Here is an 18,082-nt window from a genome sequence, read left to right as displayed (position 1 = left end):
GCCTTTAATGCTTTTCGGTAGCGAATTTCGGCGACGTGATTACAGGTGGTTGTCGTAGAGATGTATACTGCCAGTGGTAACTGAGAGCAGGTGGCTGTGATGGCAGACACACAGTCACGAGGCGATCTGAGGTAAATCTACCTTGTTCTGCTCCTGTGTTTGTTGCAGGTGTTCCGGGCGAGCCGCGCCTCTCCCAGTCCTTCCATGGCCGATACATGAATGCTGCATGCGACGGTCACGGAATAGCTTTGGTTAAGATTGATTTCCGGTGTCTCCACACTCAGGGAGCGACAAAAGCATTTAGTATTGAGAATTTTTTCATTCTTCGCCTGGGATGATCATACTGCACTGGATGTATGCACGTCAATTTGAGTATAAGAGCCAAGAATGGACATGCCGCTCAGTTCAAAAGCACCCCCACCCGTTCCTTCGCCTCTCCTTGCTAGTGCCACTCGCTTCCTCTGTTCTCCGCCAGTCGTCACGACTCTTTCCCTCTTCCCCTCCTCTCTAGTCGTTGGCGTCGAGTAGATCCGAGATGGCGACAGCGGATCTGCGATTAACATTCGGCGCGATGTACATTGGCTGCGTTATCTCCGTTTCGTATGTGCCTTCTCACTAGCTTTGGCTTCTGCAACTAATCCTTCGCGATGCTCCTCGTGCAATTTCAACCTATCCAACTCTCTCGCGGACCTCGTATTCCTTCCTGAATACCTGTGCATTGTATCTTTTGACGTGGTCGCTCAATTACTCGCTTCGGGCCCGGCCGACGATCAGCTTCTCTGGGATTGGAACTTTGCAAGCTTATTATTACTTCCGGCAGTTCCGGAAACGAGATTCGCGTCTTATGAAGTCAACAGTGAGTTATCTGTCTAGACGCGCGTGCTCGGCACGTCCGGAGAATTGAATGCCACGCGTGCTGACATGCTCCCCGCTGTGCCACCCAAGGTTCTTTCGGCATGGTGAGTGGTGTCGAAATGTCATTAACGTTATCTGAAGAGCTGACCATACATGTCAATCTTGGAAGGCTTTTGGACTTTGTACATACGGTTTTCATATGTCAAGGGATCTGGCATTATCTAGTGCTTGGGTGGGGAAACCAAGCTGAACTGGATCACCTCACATGGTTTGTTCCTTATCGCACTTCGCCATGTTGTCAGTACTGACGTGCACGCAATCAGGACGGTCGGAGTAAGTCGCCATTCACCCGTGTGTGTTACAAAACTGACTATATGCACCTCGAATTTAAGGCAAGCATTGCGGTAACTGGTCTGATAACTATTATTGTACAAATGTGAGCGTCATCTTGCATAAGAATGCCTTTTTCGAGATTCATTGAGCGGATCATGGGTCTCATTTACAGGTTCTTCGCAAATCGTGTCTGGCGATGTCAGTGCCATCCTTCAATCAGACTACATAATGCACGTACAATCTAAACTTTTCTATCCAGTAAGCAAGCACAATGCCGTGTTGACAGCCGTTATCGTATGTATATGCATTAAGAAGAGAGGCCGTTTTGAAGTTGACTGACTTCCGCATTCCAAGGTATTCCTGGCGTTCATACGACTGGGTTCTGCCTTGAGTAAGTTGCCTTTTCTTTTAACATGAAGGATACAGATCCTAGTTTTAACGTGACTTCTACAGCAACTACGGTACAGATGTACGGTTACAAGCACATGATTTGAGTGTAAACTGAATCTCCTTTGCAGGATTCGCCTTCAATCGTTCAAGGCATTCATTAGAGACTTTCGAGTAAGCCAGAATTTCGCATCCATGACTAGTACTGGACAATGCTTTTCACAGTGGCTTTTCACGTTTGGTCTTTCGCTTTCGTGTATCATTGACGTTATAATTACGTCATCCCTGTGCTACTATTTGCAAGGCAATCGAACTGGATATTCAAGGTAAGTATATGTACCATGTTTAAATTTATTCGCTTCAACGTCCGATTGCAGCATCGATGATGTTCTTCACCGACTTCTCTTGTACACTATAAATAACGGTCTCTTGACAACATTCGCTTCAATGCTTGCCATGGTTTTTGTACGTTGTTTCTCAGCTTCCATAATCTGCGCAGTCGACTAACTGCTTTGTCAAGGCTGCAGCCATGCCAAATAACTTCCTTTTCCTCTCACTTCATTTCATTATTGCCAAATGTGAGCCGGTATACATATGAGTCTGTCGAAAATGACTGACGTAACGTAAATTCTAGGCTACGTTAATTCATTACTGGCAACACTTAATTCCAGAGACGCACTCAAGAGACGAGACGACTCCCATCCCATGGCGGTCCATATTTCTGTTGATGGCCCGAATTCACAGCCGCGCTTCTACAAACATCAAATAGTACGCCTCTCAATGGAACATGTCGATTTTTTTTTGGAATTCGAATGCTTACTTCGTTTGACTAGCCGCATGTTCGCTCAGCGTCAGGGTCGAATGGAAATGACGGAAGGACAGTTCCAGTTTCCGCAGTTGAAAGTATCGGTGTTGGTCAAACTTCCACCATTGGCAGTGTCAAGGTATGCTTACAACGCCAGCGATTAGTTATATTTCTGGTTTTCTGATACTATTCCTTCTTAACCACGACTCCATCTTCGATCACAGGTGCACGTAAACGTGGAACAGACTGTGCATCGAGACGACGGTGAAATTGAGGTTGATGCTACTCCGGAGGGGAGCATCAAATCGCCCTACCTCTCTTCTCTCGGAGAAAAAGATCACGATACTCTGGATGTAGTTCACTTGACCTGATGTACCCAGTTAGTTTGTTTCATCCTACGATTTTATTATTGATTCAGCTACTTCGATCCTTTCGTGTATTATGTAATTCAAACTTTTTCGTTCGTTGCGATGCCTCGTCATGTATCCATACGCAGTTCCTGCGAAAAAATTATCACATCCCTGTACGATACAAGCACTGGACTGACGACTCTGACTGAGGACTAGGATAGAACTTTCAACTTTCAATTGATAATACATGAGATGACATAAACATTAAATCACGTGTCAAAATTATGGGTTTTGCCGAACGCGAGGTTCACAAAATCAGAGATTCCGTCTTATAGTTCAGGCACCGACATCTGACGACCATGTGCCTACGAGGACCTACAACACGGAAACAATTGATGCAAGTACAATACTGCAATTTATTGCGTCGCGTCGAATGGCTATGTAAGATTATCTAATTTTTTTCGATAGGCGCTGACTGGTAGTAAGCTTGAACGAGTCCCTCATGCCTCATGATACATGATCAAAAAGGAAAGAAATCTGCACTTTGCGACGATCTTCCGGAATGAACGGCATGAAAACTTCGGTACGGTTGCGCCTCTCGTGTTTTGATGCGATCACCGTGGGAGACGGCCTTCTTGATGTTCCGCGCCTGGTAGTGTTGCGAAGTTCAAGGTTACATGTTTATGTGCTGCACGCATCCAGCACTGCATACGGGGCAACGGAAGGAGCTGTTTTAGCTACGTGTGACATTTTGGTACGTGTTCGTATGGGTTGTTTGGATAGAATTGAGTCTACTTAGTATTGAAGCCGAATGGTATCGTGTTTGAAAGGGTAATTATTTGTGTTACGAGGCTCATCCTTGCGGGATTTTTACGCGGCGTTCAGGCTCGAAGAAATGTTATTTTTTAAATGTTTCTGTCTCTCCATGAGTTAGGGGCTGACAACCATCGTTTGGATTCTTTCGTTGGTAAGTGCGGGTTCGTCGATATGTCAATGCGGCTAATCTAAGGGTTACCCAGGAGTGCTACGTGCGACTGATTCTCGTCTTGATGTATGGTGCATAGGAAATCTCAAGCAACTGGTATCTCCTTCGTAATCAAGATTACAAAGACAGGGCACCTTCAGCCTAACGAAGGACTTTTTGCCGCGTTCTTATTGGTCTTGTCAAGTCCTCGCGCCATGATTGTTACTTACACGCGCTGTGATAGACTATCCTTCAGCATTTTTGAGACTTCTCATGGTCACCCACGAATCCTCACCCTTCGTCATTGCTGCGGGGCGAGCTACTTCCATTGAATACACAGTCTAAGAAAGGCTCACCTTCCGAAGAATGGATGTTGTAAGGTTAGATCGTTGTGACTTATTTGGGATATCGGCGACAACGGATACGCCCGATCAATGTAGTCTGGTACCAATGCTGACAGTGTTTCCCATTCTTTATCGGCAAACTGGCCTTGTCATGCGGTCTTCGTATTGGTAGTATTATTTGACTGCTACTAGTCTATTTCTCGATCGCTGACCGAGCTTCGGCGTCATGCACTACACTACCATTCGGAAGCAATACTCCGTCGCGAGACGCTTCATGTTTTATCCTACCGTACTTTATGGAACGTTCTCCTTTTCCCCTCTTTTTTACCCCATATACACACTTGTCTTGTAACGCCTACGATCTCGTCTGTACTCCTTCGTTTTTATTTGGTATTAGGTATTGAGGCAAAGAGATGGCGACTGCGGATTTGCGATTGACGTATGGTGCCATGTTCATAGGCTCCGTTATATCTGTTTTGTGCGTATCTTTACTTGCACCGTACTGAGATAATCTCTTGACACTCATATTCGACTTACATGATGTACATCGGTATATTTCACTATGATTGATCATTCTCGGTATCTCTTGTGCCTGTTCCTCAGTTTGTCCGGCATTGGGACTCTTCAAGCTTATATGTATTTCCGACACTACGGAAGGAAGGATTCGCGAGTCATTCGCTTGATGGTACGGCTTTCTTAAAGCAGCTCCTTCTAGATTTGTTGAGACGATAATTGCTGCACTGTCAGGTGCTTGCAGTCTGGTGAGTAGTCACTATTGTTCCCTGCGCGGGTTGAAATGCGTTTGACACGCAAATTGTTGTCAGGATTTTGGATTTTATCCACACAGTTTTTATCTGCCATGCAGTCTGGAACTATCTAGTTTTGAATTGGGGTAACCTGCAAGAATTAGATCGTTTAATTTGGTAAGACGTTATGTGAATTGAGTGGAAGTTGATTGGTATTGAGCGTGGTCTGCAGGAGTATTGGGGTGAATTTACACCTTCTTCATCTAATGATCCATCTAACTATTGCACTCTCCGTGTTAACAGGCTAGTATCGGAGTCACCGGCCTTGTTACTTTTATTGTGCAAATGTGAGTTTTACCGTATCTATTAGCTTGTGCAATGTATTAATATTCCGACGACTTATGATAGGTTTTTTACTTTCCGGGTCTGGAGGTGTCAGTGTTCTCAATAGCTTGCTGAACATCAATGACTTACTGTCACTTACGCCTTCCATACAGTCAGCAAGCGTAACAAATATTTAGGCATTTGCGTCGTACGTTGTCTAGAAGTTCCGTGGATATCGACGACTGACCTCATCATGAGACTTGCATGGCTGCTGTTCGGTTGGGATCCGCACTAGGTGACCATCCTAAACATTTGTCGATTTCATATCCACGACGTCTAAATGCCTTTTTATAGCGACTTCAGTCGAGATGTGAGTTATCGGCGCAGTTAAACGTGAAGGTCATTTTAAATAGTCCCAAAGGATTCGTCTTGGCCATTACTCGACATTCATCCGCGAATTTCGGGTATGTCAATCCAGAGCTATTTTTGAAATACACTGGAATGCAGATGGCTTCGTCTAGTGGCTATTTACCGCTGGATTGGCACTGTCGTGTTTCATTGAGATTCTGCTCACGTCGTCGTTGTGCTACTATTTGCAAATTAATCGGACCGGCTATTCGACGTGAGTAATCGGTATTATGCTCTACATACTACATTGACGATACTCGCCTCGTAGCATGGACGAAATTATCCACCGATTGCTCATGTACACCGTTAGTAACGGGTTAATAACTACCTTCGCGTCATTGCTCGCAATGCTTTTTGTAAGTCAAGTTCCGCATACCCCATAAACTGTACTTATTGTGCGAGTAGGCCGCTACCATGCCGCATAACTTTTTGTTCATCTCGCTTCATTTTGTCATCGCTAAGAGTATTATTGTTTGGTTCTGGTACGTTAAGCCAAGCTCGCTGACCTTCCTTTGTCTATTTCAGCCTACATCAACTCTGTACTTGCAACTCTCAACTCGAGAGATGCACTCAAGAAGAGAGATGATTCAAATCTTATCGCGGTCCAGATATCTGTTGAAGGGCATTCACAGCCGCATTTCAGGCGTTATAATGTATGCATTTCTTCCTGATTAAACGCTAATACGCTGAAACTTTATCTACTTGGAGCCAAACAATCGTTCTCCGCCTGTATCTGACAATCGCGGGATCGCACTCGCTACTGCCGATCATTTCGCAGAAGACGAGAGGCAGGCTGGCGATCTCAAAGTAAAAATTTTGTTACGAGTTCCTCCTCGGATCGTTGATGCTGATCTATGTTTGAACATTAGGTGCACGTACATGTTGAACAAGCGTTTCACAGCGACGAAGAAATGGAAGGTGAGCGGAGGCTAGACAGTTGTTATAAGATGCCACCACTATCGCTTGGCGATGATGTACAAAGGATGAAGGATTTGCGTCGGTTGGAGTAAATATCACTGTTTTATGTCATGTTCCATGCTATTTTATTAGTTTACACAAAAGAGGCTTCGTTTGCATGTTGCGGGGGAGCGCAGAAACTTTGTCTCGGACATACCGGCTCGAAAAGGTCGGAATTATCTTAGATACCAATAGTAATTGTTAACGAATTAACGTACTCCGCGTTTTAATTAGATGTTTCACCGTTGCGGGGTTGAACGCGTGCTTATGACTTCTTTGTATTTCGGCAAGAAGTACAAGAATCAAAGCAGAGCATAAGAAGGCGTACGGCAGTGCAAGATTAGTTATGGTGAACTGTATTGAATTTGTCAGCCTGTTGCATTTAAAGTCGTTCGGTTACTATCCCAGTCCTCGTGCCAGGCTGTTTCAGGGCGCCTTGCTTTTTGCCTTGAAACTTTAATCAGTACTAGTGGTTCACTACGATCGTTAGATCTGTAGGAGTGGCTTCAGCGACACAATGCAGCACGGGATCGTCGGTGAGCGTTGACGGCATTATAAGTTGCAAGGATCGCGGCGAGCTGGGAAACTTGCGGTAAAGAATCTACTAAAGATATGCCTTAGCAATTGAGAAGTCTTGAGTATCCGGAAACAGACTCATTCCTGCCTGCGGACTCTGTATTGGAGCCCGAGAAAATCGGATTCGTTAGTTTGATTGCTTCACCTGGCCATGAACGTTGGTCTAGCTCGGCGACCACAGAGACGTGCGCGTTGCCGTTTCCCTGGGCATGGTCTTGTTCTCTTGTTTGGTGCCAAGTTGGTGGAGATGTCCTTTGCCTTGGGGCTTGAGGTTCTTGTGGATTTCTTGGTCACAATTCGCTTGAGTACTGCTGACTCGGTATTTAGGAGGTGCAGGAATTGAAAGAAGCACCCACTGGCACTTGCGGCGTCTTCACTACACAAATTCGGTTACCGGGCAAGTCCGATCAATCTGGTCAAAAAAAAACACTTCTTGTCCGTTACTTCGTTGAACTCACGACTATCGCACCGGCACGTTCTTTGACTGGACCTATACATTGACTTCTTATCGACGGCTCGTGAAGTTATGCAATGCTACATTTCGGAAGCAGTGTTGTATCGTCTGGCTTATATGCTCTGGCATTGGCGTAGTTCATACAGATCTTTCCATCCCTGCCCCTCTTTTGCTCGAGGTCAACTTACTCGCCTTCGACGTTAGCGATATTCCTTACTACTTATCTCGTTTCATTGGCTGCTGATACGACATGGCGGTAACCACAGACCTGCGCCTGACGTTCGGTGCAATGTTCATTGGCTCTCTCATATCTGTCTTGTTCGTACCTCTGGTTTTCTTTTACATGTGGCAATAACTCAAGCCTGATTTATCGAAAATCCTTCCCCTGGTACTATCAACTCGAAAACACATGTCTCATACCGGGCACATACGATCTTTCTGTAGTTTATCTGGAATTGGCAATCTTCAAGCCTATATATATTTCCGACATCACTGGAAAAAGGATGCCCGGTTACTCGTCGTAACAGTAAGAAGTTATCTATTGTCCTTACTCAGAAGTCTAGTTGACCGTCGCTTTGATGACAGGCTTTTGCGGTCTGGTACGACCTTATCTTTTCACTAAGTTCGCTCAACCGAGTATATTAAATTCAGGATGCTGGACTTCCTTCACACGATATTTATCTTCCATGGAATGTGGATATCTCTCGTGATTAACTGGGGAAGTGAGCAAGAGGTTGACCATCTAGTATGGTGAGTAGGTCGAGGATCATATAGGGATTCTCAAGTACCAACACAATCTGCAGGAGTATTGGGGTGAGGATGCAGCACGCTCCGCTAGTTATACTTTAATTGATTGTTTCTCTGACCGCTGTCCAGGCCAGTGTTGGTGTCACTGCATTCGTTGTGTTCCTCGTCCAAGCGTAAGTTTAATCCCGTGCAGATGATTTATTGGCATCATTTTTTGACGCTACATATTCTAGGTTTTTCATTGTGCGGGTTTGGAAGTGTGAGTATTCTCTGCAGGAGAGACTTCAAGTAATTGATGTTGTTTCGACACAGTTAGCAAACGGAACAAATTTCTGGGTATTGGCGTCGTGCGTTCTTTGAATTCTGTACGTAACTGCGAGCTGATTTTAGCGCAAGTCCTGTATCGCTGCTGTCCGATTGTGTTGTACTTTAGGTATTATACCCCGTTATTCGATGTGTTCTGCACTCACGCAACATCATCACTCTTTATAGCGTCATCTATCGAAATGTATGAAATTCGCGTAAACTTTTTGGCTGAATAGACTTGACAAACTTACAGGATCATAACTGCTCGGTTTTCAATTTTCATCAAAGAATTCCGAGTTAGCCATACTTCCTCATCTATATCATACGTTGACCCAAAGCGTAAACGATTATTTCAGTGGCTTTTTACTACTGGACTTGCGCTAGCGTGTATCGTCGAAATTATACTGACATCGTCACTATGTTACTACCTGCAAGTCAATCGAACCGGCTACTCAACGTGCGTGCATAATATCTAATCCGTATATTCCGTTGACGTTAATACATTTTACAGGATGGATGAAATTATTCACAAGCTACTTATGTACACCGTCTGTAATGGGCTTGTCACCGCGACAGCATCTTTGCTAGCAATGGTGTTCGTACGTGGTTTGTTCATGTCCCCCTATGTTGATTACTCAGCATGCTTGTATAGATTGTGACTATGCCACATAGTCTTCTCTTTCTCAGCCTGCACTTTATTATCGCCAAATGTAATGCTATTTGAAATGCGTAGCTACCTTATTTCAAGTTTACTAACGATCACCCGTTGCGATTATCCTAGGCTATGTCAACTCATTGCTTGCGACTCTTAACTCGAGGGATGCGCTTAAGAAGAGGGAAGACACAGGTCCTGTTGCAGTGCAGATCTCTGTTGAAGGTCATTCACAACCGCACTTTAGGAGTTACAGGGTACGACGTTCTCTACGCTTACAAAAACGAACTGCTCATCATAATTGAAGCCGAGTCGTAAATCACCACCCATAATTGACGAGCGTGGAATTGGCCTCGTTGATGCAGATGCTTTCGTGGATGACGGAAAACCAGTTGGTAGCCTCCAAGTATGTTGTTTTGCGGGTCTTGTCGAAACTATTGATGTTCACTGACATTTATTTATAGGTGCACGTCCATGTTGAACGCGCAATCCACAGTGACGGGGATGTCGAAGCGGCGCCGGGAAGGGAAAGTATTTATAATAAGAAGCCAGGATCGATTACTAGTGGTGACGAGGAGCAACAGACGAGGAGCTTGCCTCAGTCTGATCGTGCTTAGTAACGCTTCGTCCGTGCATTTATTCAAGAGAAAGTCATACGATTTGATAATGATTTTTACGAGACTTTATAATTGTTCCTGTTCCCCTCATCACCCTTTGTCGACAAGTGTCCTTACGATGTCAACGAGAATTGTATGAAGTGTTTGTTGTGATTCCCATATAGACATCGTTTTGCGTTTGCGTTTGCGTTTGGTAGATAAACGTAGCATATATCCACCTAATTAGTTGACCAGTTCACAATCTTGTTACACTAGTGTCTATATTAGATAATAAATATACGCTAAAGTGATGCGGGTATACAGGCCCTTTGTCCTGCTGGTTGAAATGCTGTAATCCGTTTCAGTATGATTCAAGGTGACAGAACGTGGGATTTTGGCGGATCATTGGTCGGCTCAGAGCATCCCGGTGGAGAGTGCCAGCCCTCCCACAGCTAAGAAAGTGAATGGTGACCAAGCCTCCCGATGTGTCCATGCCGCGCTTGAGTAGGCTGGTGGGTTTGAACTCGTATCATTCGTCTCAGCAAGCTACGCAAGTGAATTAAGTGGTTAGCGACACGTGGGAAAAGAATAAAAGGGCCACTGGTACTCACTGTAGTATTACATGTCCCTGATGAACATCCAAGATTATCGTTAACCGCGACTACTTGTGCCACACCCTTGTCGACTGGAGACGGGTTTGGTGCAGCGGAAGCTGTGGAGGTGTGAAGAAACTGTAGATTAGAAACGACCCAAGTGAATAAATAGCGAGGAGGTTGACGTACCAGCAATGACAAGTGCAAATAGAGAGAATGCAGTAGCACGGGGCTTCATGATGGAATCGAAGGGATAACACAAGGGATGTACGAAGTCAAAGGGATAGATGAAACTGTAATTTAGTTTGCAGACAGGCCAGCCAAAGTTCTCGTAATGAACGTCGTAGCGAAATGAAGAGGTAGAGAAAGGTGGGGATGAATGGGATGCTCGGTCAACGATAGCTTTTCACTCAAGGTTTCTCTTCAGTTATATGCACGGATCTCAGAGACAAGAGGTAAATCTTCATTGTTTCTTTGGACGTGGTCATCGTGCTAGAACACACAGCAAAGGATCTAGTGTAGATCCTACTGGCTACCTTGTTCGGATTGTTGTATTTTCCTTTCGAATGGAGAAAGACAGGGTGTGATTTCCCAGGAAAATACAATGACGAGAAGGCAAGCTGGTCTCCTTTGACAATGGGTAAGCAAGAAAAGAAGGTTCCGAAAAAACAAGGCGGAGAAAATAATGGTTGCCTATTTTGAGTGATCGACTGTGATCGACAGTAATTTTCCAGGCCGTGTTTGATTCAAGTTTGAACTCTATAAGAGGATTTGTTTGCAACTTTGCGCAGGCAGTAGTGTAATTGAACCTCGGGGCCGTTAGGTATGTTGAAGAATTTGCCGTTCTTTAGGCCGCACATGGAATTACTTGACTCAAGCTATGGAAAGATTCACGGATCAAATAAGCACGTAATCGTGAATTGCGAGAACATTGTATTCTTTGCAATCCTCCGGGAAAAAATTACGAAGTCATCAGTACGTGCAAGTGAGTGAGTGAGGATGATTAAGAAGTGATATATGTAGTCTATATGCTTCAGATAAGTTAATGCAAGAAGGATCCATGAGGAAAGCAATATCATTCGTCGTCACTAAACGAAAAACAATGGCGTTGAGCTGCTTCCAAGCGACATAAGTCAGGGGCAAGAAATTGGACTTACTCTGATGATTCTCTTTTAAGAAAAAGGTCTATTGCGGCAGAGAAGGCTGCAAAAGCAGCTCCGCCGCCAAGCACAGCTTTTGGACCAGAATTTCGTGCCAGAATACCTCCGGCAATGAAGCCTGCGAGCGTTGGATTGACAATATCATTTCTTGCGCGGTACTACGGAGTGATCTTCTCGTCAGAGATGTAGACGTCATTAAATAGGACGGAATACGCACAGACTCTATTACACATTCCAAACCCGCAAACAGTGCCCCAACCTTTCCGAAACCCTTCCCACTCCTCCACATGCCCTTTCCCATGTCCTTAAAAATCTCTCGCGCCTTCTGCGTCGTGTTCAAAGCCGATTGCGATTGCGGTCGTAATAATGGATCCTCATAAGCAAATGACGAAGACATAAGCGAAAAGAAAGCACCGAGGCCGAATCCTTGAAATAAGACGATAAGAGCATAACTAAAGACGTTTTTCTCAAGATAGATGCTACGTACCTGCAACACCTGCCATCCCCGTTTTGAATAGACACGACTCTGGTACCGAGGACATCATGTCCTGATACTTTTTCGCCTGCATGATTTGCGCTCGGTCCTCCTCCGTCATTCCGGGGGGCAATGGCTCCTTCCCAGCAGGAAAGACGGGAGTTACTGGTGGCCACGGCATCGTTACTGATGCCTCACGGCGGCCCTTCAGTAAAATGTAATGAGAATGTGTTGGACCTGAGCTCAAGTTTTTGGGCACGCTCGCCCGTGACCAGAAGTGTGACGTAGTCATGTGCATCGTATATACGTGACGCATTTACGAGAGCGGAGTCTTAAAGTAAACGACCATCATGATGTTCCCGCCCAGGCAGCAGGATCCTGACAAACCAATACGCGAAACGGACAACGATGCATCGCTGGCGCGTCTGTCTGCTGTAAAGAAGAATTATCTCTCCGATCCATATGTACAATTCTTTGTGCCACGTGCACATCTACAGCCGCCACGTCCTCCGCTCATAAATATTGGAACGTATATTCGATCTGAGAGTATTGATCGGCTTGTCGACTCGTGGATAAAGCTTTGCAGCTCCGAAGGGAAGTCATGTCAGCTCATCAGTCTTGGCGCAGGAAGTGACACGCGATTCTGGAGACTCGCTGTGCGTTGCTTGAAGCTTTTCCGAAGCATTGCGCTCACGCGTTCAGCAGATAGAATAGCGACAATAAAAACAGTCTTGCGAAGTATATTGAGATTGATTTTCCAGAAATTACAACTAAGAAGGCTATGGCTATCAAGAAGCACAGGGAGTTGATCGAAGCGCTTGGTGGTGAAGAGCAGGTGTCACTTGGTATGCAAATATCATGCACCATATACGTCAGCTTACCTTTCATTCTAGCTAACGGCGGCATAAATCTGCATTCTCCGATCTACCATCTGCTGGCTGCTGACATACGCAAGCCGCCGTCTATTTCTCTTGCTCCTCTTCTGACGACATCGACCGACGGGTTCTCCCCTCTACTCGATCCTCAAGTACCGACTCTCCTTCTCTTTGAATGCGTTCTTGCGTATATGCAGCCTGCCGAGTCTTCCGCGTTAATAGCATGGTTCACGAACTGTTTCCGACAATCGGCTCCACTTGGTGTAATCGTGTACGAAATGTTTGGTCTTGAAGACTCATTTGGGCGCGTCATGAAGAACAATCTAAAGGTGAAAGGCTCTGGAAGAATACCACTTGCTGGTAGGCTGAGTTTTCGAATCATAGATGCGAAACGTGGACCTTCCCGGCGCAGAATCTTATACCTCGTTCGAATCGCTCCCACGCCGTTTTACTGAACATGGTTATAAGCTTTCAAAGGCTCGCACCTTGAAAGATATCAGGTATACATGTTTACCTGCAGATCGGGTCCAAAGGTACTTTCTTCCTAAGATGTCGTCTTCGATTTTAACTCATGCCGTAATGTACAGTACCATGCAACTTGAAATGCTCGATGAAATAGAAGAATTAGATCTAGTTCTTGCACATTATGCCATCACTTGGGGCTCAATTTGGCCGGATGCACTTGATAACGATTCACCAAAGTGGCTGGCTTGGGAATTGGCTTGGGACGCAGACGAATAAACATCACTGACGCCGAATATATGCGCCGGAATTGATGGACAACTGTACCATCCTCTTTGTAATGATTGAATTTAACCTTTTCTATCTTAAGCCTGGGAAAGCTAGCTCTGCCATTCCATCAACACTCGTCGGAGTGTCTACGCTAAGATGCGGCGTTTAAGAGGAACTCACTCGACGGTTAGCCTTTGCGCCAATAAATTCCGCACCTTCTATCGCCACGAGCTGTTATTCATAATAGGCCCAATCACCGCAGCTTAATTATGAACTTGACGGGCGAGATAGGAAAAAGGGCTGTTTGGAAGTCTGCGAAGGTTTGTCAGTGGTTTCGAGGCAGAGTGCTTTCAAAAGAGCTTTCGATACGCTCCTCAAGCTCCTCGTCCACTGAATAGCATTTTATCGCATGAATCCACGCCTACGTGGAATACTCAAGCACCTCTTCATAAGGACTCTTAATTCTCGTTCGTGCGAATGCACCTAGGGTTGCATGTTGTTACGAAACGCTGGCTGTGGCCCATTCCCAAGCCGATCTAAAACCGCTAAATACCTGATCTCATAGCGAATGTCTACTATGATTCGGGTATTAGCAGGGTTTGTTTGCTTTTCGAGAGCTCACCTTTCATGAGGCGAATGCAGACTCGCAGTATGGCTTGAGCATAACGAGTCGGAAGTATCTGCGTTTACTCACCCTTGCATTTGATAGCAGGCACCATGACTGGTGGACATATCTCGCTGATATTCCCGTGAGGAAGAATTACGCTCCGTGAACCACGCCGAATACAAGCCATGCTTCTCTCTTGGCAAAATGTTCCGTTGGTTCTGCTAATCGCAGTACATCCTTTACGCATAAGTGGCACTCCGCACGCTCCGCAGGACAATTTCTGCGTGGATATAAGCTGCAAATCTGGACCGTGGATGCGTACTCAGACTCTCCGAGGCCATACCCCTTCATTCCTGCGCGCGGACTATCCATAGCCCCATCTCCCGCGCTTGACACTGAAACTTCCTCCGCGTATAGACATGGCCAGTGTTATCTCTGGGGATACCGTTGCTGAGCATAACAACAGAGATAGCTGTTGGATCGTCATCCATGGAAATGTATACGATGTTACCAATTTCTTAGATGGTTTGTCCTTTTTTTTAAGTGTGAATATTGAGCTTACTGAGTTTGCTTTGATATAGAGCACCCTGGTGGCGCAGCTATCATTTTAAAGTACGCCGGAGCGGACGCAACTAAAGCATATGAGCCGATACACGCATCTGATGTCGTCACTACACACCTTCCGAAGGAGAAGCACCTCGGACCAGTCGATCTTGCAACCGCCAAGCAAGTCGTCGAGATCAAGACCCCGGAACAACGCAAGCGCGAAGCACTTATGGCGGCTCGTCCTCCGCTCCAAGAGATCCTAAATCTTTTCGACTTCGAAGTTCTTGCTCGATCACTTCTCCCGCCGAAAACGTGGGCATACTATTCTAGCGGTTCAGATGACGAGATTGCTTTGCGCGAAAACCATAATGCGTTCCAGCGCGTTTGGTTCCGTCCACGTGTACTGCGAAATGTTAGTAATGTCGATATGAGCCACAATATTTTGGGGTGCAAGTCGAGTATGCCTTTCTATATTTCGGCGATGGCTCTTGGGAAACTGGGACATCCGGATGGAGAATTGTGTCTCACGCGTGCGGCTGGGAAAAATGGGATTATTCAGATGATTTCGACTTTTGCGTCTTTTACGTTCGATGAGATCGTCGATGCCACTGCGCCTGACCAGGTCCTCTTCTCCCAATTGTGAGTTTGTTGCCGTGTTTTGCAGATTTGCGACTAATAGAAGAGCAGATACGTGAACCAAAACCGTGAACTTACAAAAAAGTATGTCGAGAATGCAGAGAAGCGCGGCATAAAGGCACTATTTATTACCGTTGATGCTCCTCAATTGGGCCGTCGTGAGAAAGATATGCGAATGAAGAACGCTGATGATGGGGGTAACGATGGCGGTGCAAAAATACAAGAAGGACAGAAAGTTGAGAAGGGCGAGGGGCATACTCGCGCTATTAGTGTAAGCTTCAACCGCTTTGAGTATCTATAGAATTGCTGATCCTGCTTCTTCTCCAGTCTTTCATTGATCCCAGACTGGACTGGGAGGACATCAAATGGTTCCAGACCATAACTAAGAGTAGGAGTATTTTATCACACAAAGCGTCCAGCTGAATCTCATGTTGCTTTTATAGTGCCAATCATCCTCAAGGGTGTCGCTACCTGGGAGGATACGGTGCTCGCCATCAACGCAGGTTGCCAGGGCGTGGTACTCTCAAATCACGGCGGCAGACAGCTCGATATGGCTCGCTCGGGTTTGGAGATCCTCGTAGAAGTCATCGACGAACTCAAGAAACGCCAGCTCTGGCCGAACCCAAACTTCCATATTTTTGTTGACGGCGGTGTTAGGCGTTCATCAGACATCCTCAAGGCACTTGCACTGGGTGCTAGCGCCGTAGGAATCGGAAAGGGGTTCCTATACTCGTATTGCGCATATGGTCAGGAGGGAGTCGAGCATGCGATCAATATCCTTAGGGACGAGATGATTATGGATATGCGTATGCTTGGTATTACGAAATTGAGCGAGCTCGTGCCCGAGATGGTTGATGCGCGTGGACTGACGCAGCACACTGTGCCAAGTCCAGAGCATGTACTGTATAACAATACTTGTGCGTATCTTGTTTCTTTAACGATATCGCAATCTGAATCTAATTCATTTACTTCTGTAATTTCAAGACGAGAAGCTCCAGCTCGCAAAGTTCCGAGAAGCAAAACTGTAGACTCTCGTTATATCTCTTTCCGTGCATCTGGTATTGTTTCAAAACTTATATCCAGTCCTTGTACATGTATGCTACTAATAAATGAATGCTATTTCTAAAGCCCTGAGTACGAAAGTATCAACGTCCGAAATCGTTTAAAATGTAGACCATTACCCCAAAACGACAGGTTGCGGATTTTACAAGGGCCTTCCAGCTCTAACTTTCATGACATGGTAAAAGAGAGCAGCTACGGCTGCGACAGGGATGACCAGAAAGTGACCAGCACTGAACTCCGGGAATTTGAATGGTTCTCCCTGCTGCGATGCGGTAAATGTCAGCGTCGATGAATTGGAATCCGGACGACCCTATAGCATGAATAACATGAGTTGAATCGGACATGACGGAGAAAATGAACCGAAATTCAAAGGCCGCGAGACGTACAAAGTTACACCCATGTACGCATCCCACGTTCTTTGACTCCGCGATGATCTGCGCTGTTCTCCATGCAGGCATAGCACATACTTGTAACGTAACTTTATGTGCGCACTCATCAGTAAACGTATGTGAGGGACGGCTGGATGTGGAACAAAAGGCAGGCTCACCAAACGAAAAGAGCCAGAAAACACTCAGAGCATGGAGGATAACATTCCTTCCGAGAAACAGCATTGCCTCAACCAAATATGTTATAGAAAGATAGGATTGACCAGATTGAGTTCGACCTTTGTAAATGAGTGTGTTGAGTTATGAGCTATGACGAGTGATTGTGTTAGAAAGGAACGAGCGATATGAGATATTGGGAGGGAATATGATGGGTTTGTGGTTCGATCGCATGAAATTTTACCTATATTTAAATTACCATGTCACTGAGCCTTGAGAAAAAGGTTTCCATAGTGGACAACAGCTAAGGCCACCACTGTTTCTTTCATATCTGCTCTTTCATCCAAATTAGGAAAGTCTTGTGTGAGGCTCGTGAAAAACGTTTTGATTGCCGTAATGATTGCCGAAGAGTGACCGAAGTCTGCGATCTGGTTTCGTCTTTTATCTTCGAAGGCTCCGTAAGACCCACCTGAGGGACATACTGTAAGGGGCCTAATTAGAGGGTGTACAAGACCCTTGTAGTCCCTCTAATTAGGTACCTTTTGAGCTTTTCTCCCTAACTGTACTTAATACTAGACTTAAATAGTAAAGTCAAAATAAAATAAAATAAAATAAAATAAGTATGCTGAGTGCCCTATATGGCAACTGTGCCCTCCCCACCTGCCACACCTTGAGCTCACTGTCTCATACAGTGAGCACACACTTTCCTCTGTATCTTACTCAATTCTTAACCAAATTTCTTCATTATTCCTTTAAAATTAATGTAAATTTAGTTGGAACTCATTCATAACACAAATACAATGTTAAATGTATCAATTACTTGTGTATTTGTGTACTATTTGATAATAAAAAATACAACAGTTTCCTCTGACTAAGATTTATGATACTCTAAACTCTTAATACTGTAATAATAGTAGAGCTTATATATCTACAGTATATCCAAGAATTGAGTCTGTGTAATGTATACAAAGGAAGTTACACTATGCTTTATATACATAATTTTGTAGTCTCATATCTATGTAACCACAGAAGTTATTAATATAAGAGTGG

General features: G+C 45.1%; 9 protein-coding genes across 9 annotated transcripts; 7 read left to right on the top strand and 2 right to left on the bottom strand.

Moving 5' to 3' along the window:
- Positions 1 to 422: 422 nt before the first annotated feature.
- Positions 423 to 2,544, top strand: FOMMEDRAFT_101388 (uncharacterized protein; the record flags this gene model as incomplete). Its single annotated transcript, XM_007261860.1, has 15 exons — positions 423 to 600; positions 775 to 856; positions 946 to 959; positions 1,025 to 1,123; positions 1,179 to 1,188; positions 1,248 to 1,291; positions 1,361 to 1,386; positions 1,448 to 1,482; positions 1,543 to 1,579; positions 1,642 to 1,657; positions 1,707 to 1,749; positions 1,801 to 1,901; positions 1,953 to 2,040; positions 2,096 to 2,153; positions 2,210 to 2,544. Exons 1-15 carry the CDS (start codon positions 536 to 538, stop codon positions 2,542 to 2,544), a joined length of 1,053 nt encoding a protein of 350 aa, XP_007261922.1. The 5' UTR covers positions 423 to 535.
- Positions 2,545 to 3,473: 929 nt separating this feature from the next.
- FOMMEDRAFT_138047 (uncharacterized protein) lies at positions 3,474 to 4,048 on the top strand. Its single transcript, XM_007261859.1, has 2 exons — positions 3,474 to 3,697; positions 3,750 to 4,048. The coding sequence occupies exon 2, from the start codon at positions 3,784 to 3,786 to the stop codon at positions 4,024 to 4,026; it is 243 nt and encodes an 80-aa protein (XP_007261921.1). The 5' UTR covers positions 3,474 to 3,697; positions 3,750 to 3,783; the 3' UTR covers positions 4,027 to 4,048.
- Positions 4,049 to 4,451: 403 nt separating this feature from the next.
- FOMMEDRAFT_150579 (uncharacterized protein) lies at positions 4,452 to 6,526 on the top strand (the record flags this gene model as incomplete). Its single annotated transcript, XM_007261858.1, has 17 exons — positions 4,452 to 4,516; positions 4,642 to 4,723; positions 4,786 to 4,799; positions 4,863 to 4,961; positions 5,017 to 5,026; positions 5,088 to 5,131; positions 5,193 to 5,218; positions 5,282 to 5,316; positions 5,367 to 5,403; positions 5,463 to 5,478; positions 5,530 to 5,572; positions 5,630 to 5,730; positions 5,785 to 5,872; positions 5,922 to 5,979; positions 6,042 to 6,169; positions 6,225 to 6,323; positions 6,386 to 6,526. The coding sequence occupies 17 exons, from the start codon at positions 4,452 to 4,454 to the stop codon at positions 6,524 to 6,526; spliced, it is 1,086 nt and encodes a 361-aa protein (XP_007261920.1).
- Positions 6,527 to 7,200: 674 nt separating this feature from the next.
- Positions 7,201 to 7,550, top strand: FOMMEDRAFT_150578 (uncharacterized protein; the record flags this gene model as incomplete). Its single annotated transcript, XM_007261857.1, has 2 exons — positions 7,201 to 7,320; positions 7,377 to 7,550. 2 exons carry the CDS (start codon positions 7,201 to 7,203, stop codon positions 7,548 to 7,550), a joined length of 294 nt encoding a protein of 97 aa, XP_007261919.1.
- A 203-nt stretch (positions 7,551 to 7,753) lies between these two features.
- Positions 7,754 to 9,825, top strand: FOMMEDRAFT_25189 (uncharacterized protein; the record flags this gene model as incomplete). Its single annotated transcript, XM_007261856.1, has 14 exons — positions 7,754 to 7,821; positions 7,948 to 8,029; positions 8,089 to 8,102; positions 8,155 to 8,253; positions 8,307 to 8,316; positions 8,380 to 8,423; positions 8,484 to 8,509; positions 8,567 to 8,597; positions 8,810 to 9,013; positions 9,068 to 9,155; positions 9,209 to 9,266; positions 9,338 to 9,465; positions 9,516 to 9,614; positions 9,673 to 9,825. 14 exons carry the CDS (start codon positions 7,754 to 7,756, stop codon positions 9,823 to 9,825), a joined length of 1,104 nt encoding a protein of 367 aa, XP_007261918.1.
- Positions 9,826 to 9,971: 146 nt separating this feature from the next.
- On the bottom strand, positions 9,972 to 10,767 carry FOMMEDRAFT_138046 (uncharacterized protein). The gene is made up of 3 exons (XM_007261855.1): positions 10,587 to 10,767; positions 10,416 to 10,516; positions 9,972 to 10,350 (listed from the first exon to the last, which is right to left on the bottom strand). Exons 1-3 carry the CDS (start codon positions 10,633 to 10,635, stop codon positions 10,219 to 10,221), a joined length of 282 nt encoding a protein of 93 aa, XP_007261917.1. The 5' UTR covers positions 10,636 to 10,767; the 3' UTR covers positions 9,972 to 10,218.
- A 783-nt stretch (positions 10,768 to 11,550) lies between these two features.
- Positions 11,551 to 12,213, bottom strand: FOMMEDRAFT_72112 (Tim17-domain-containing protein; the record flags this gene model as incomplete). Its single annotated transcript, XM_007261854.1, has 3 exons — positions 11,551 to 11,715; positions 11,775 to 11,983; positions 12,045 to 12,213. 3 exons carry the CDS (start codon positions 12,211 to 12,213, stop codon positions 11,551 to 11,553), a joined length of 543 nt encoding a protein of 180 aa, XP_007261916.1.
- Positions 12,214 to 12,385: 172 nt separating this feature from the next.
- FOMMEDRAFT_74455 (leucine carboxyl methyltransferase) lies at positions 12,386 to 13,648 on the top strand (the record flags this gene model as incomplete). The annotated part of the gene is made up of 5 exons (XM_007261853.1): positions 12,386 to 12,688; positions 12,742 to 12,877; positions 12,926 to 13,236; positions 13,292 to 13,440; positions 13,495 to 13,648. The coding sequence occupies 5 exons, from the start codon at positions 12,386 to 12,388 to the stop codon at positions 13,646 to 13,648; spliced, it is 1,053 nt and encodes a 350-aa protein (XP_007261915.1).
- Positions 13,649 to 13,708: 60 nt separating this feature from the next.
- On the top strand, positions 13,709 to 17,183 carry FOMMEDRAFT_16502 (glyoxylate dehydrogenase). The gene is made up of 8 exons (XM_007261852.1): positions 13,709 to 14,771; positions 14,828 to 15,431; positions 15,480 to 15,699; positions 15,756 to 15,816; positions 15,872 to 16,345; positions 16,413 to 16,800; positions 16,877 to 16,968; positions 17,038 to 17,183. Exons 1-6 carry the CDS (start codon positions 14,666 to 14,668, stop codon positions 16,454 to 16,456), a joined length of 1,509 nt encoding a protein of 502 aa, XP_007261914.1. The 5' UTR covers positions 13,709 to 14,665; the 3' UTR covers positions 16,457 to 16,800; positions 16,877 to 16,968; positions 17,038 to 17,183.
- The last annotated feature ends 899 nt before the right edge of the window (positions 17,184 to 18,082 follow it).

The sequence above is a fragment of the Fomitiporia mediterranea genome (genome assembly GCF_000271605.1).
Source record: "Fomitiporia mediterranea MF3/22 unplaced genomic scaffold FOMMEscaffold_1, whole genome shotgun sequence".
In the NCBI taxonomy this organism is placed as follows: domain Eukaryota; kingdom Fungi; phylum Basidiomycota; class Agaricomycetes; order Hymenochaetales; family Hymenochaetaceae; genus Fomitiporia; species Fomitiporia mediterranea.
The sequence above is the reverse complement of the archived record's forward strand: the minus strand, read 5'-3'. Positions and strand labels throughout refer to the sequence as shown.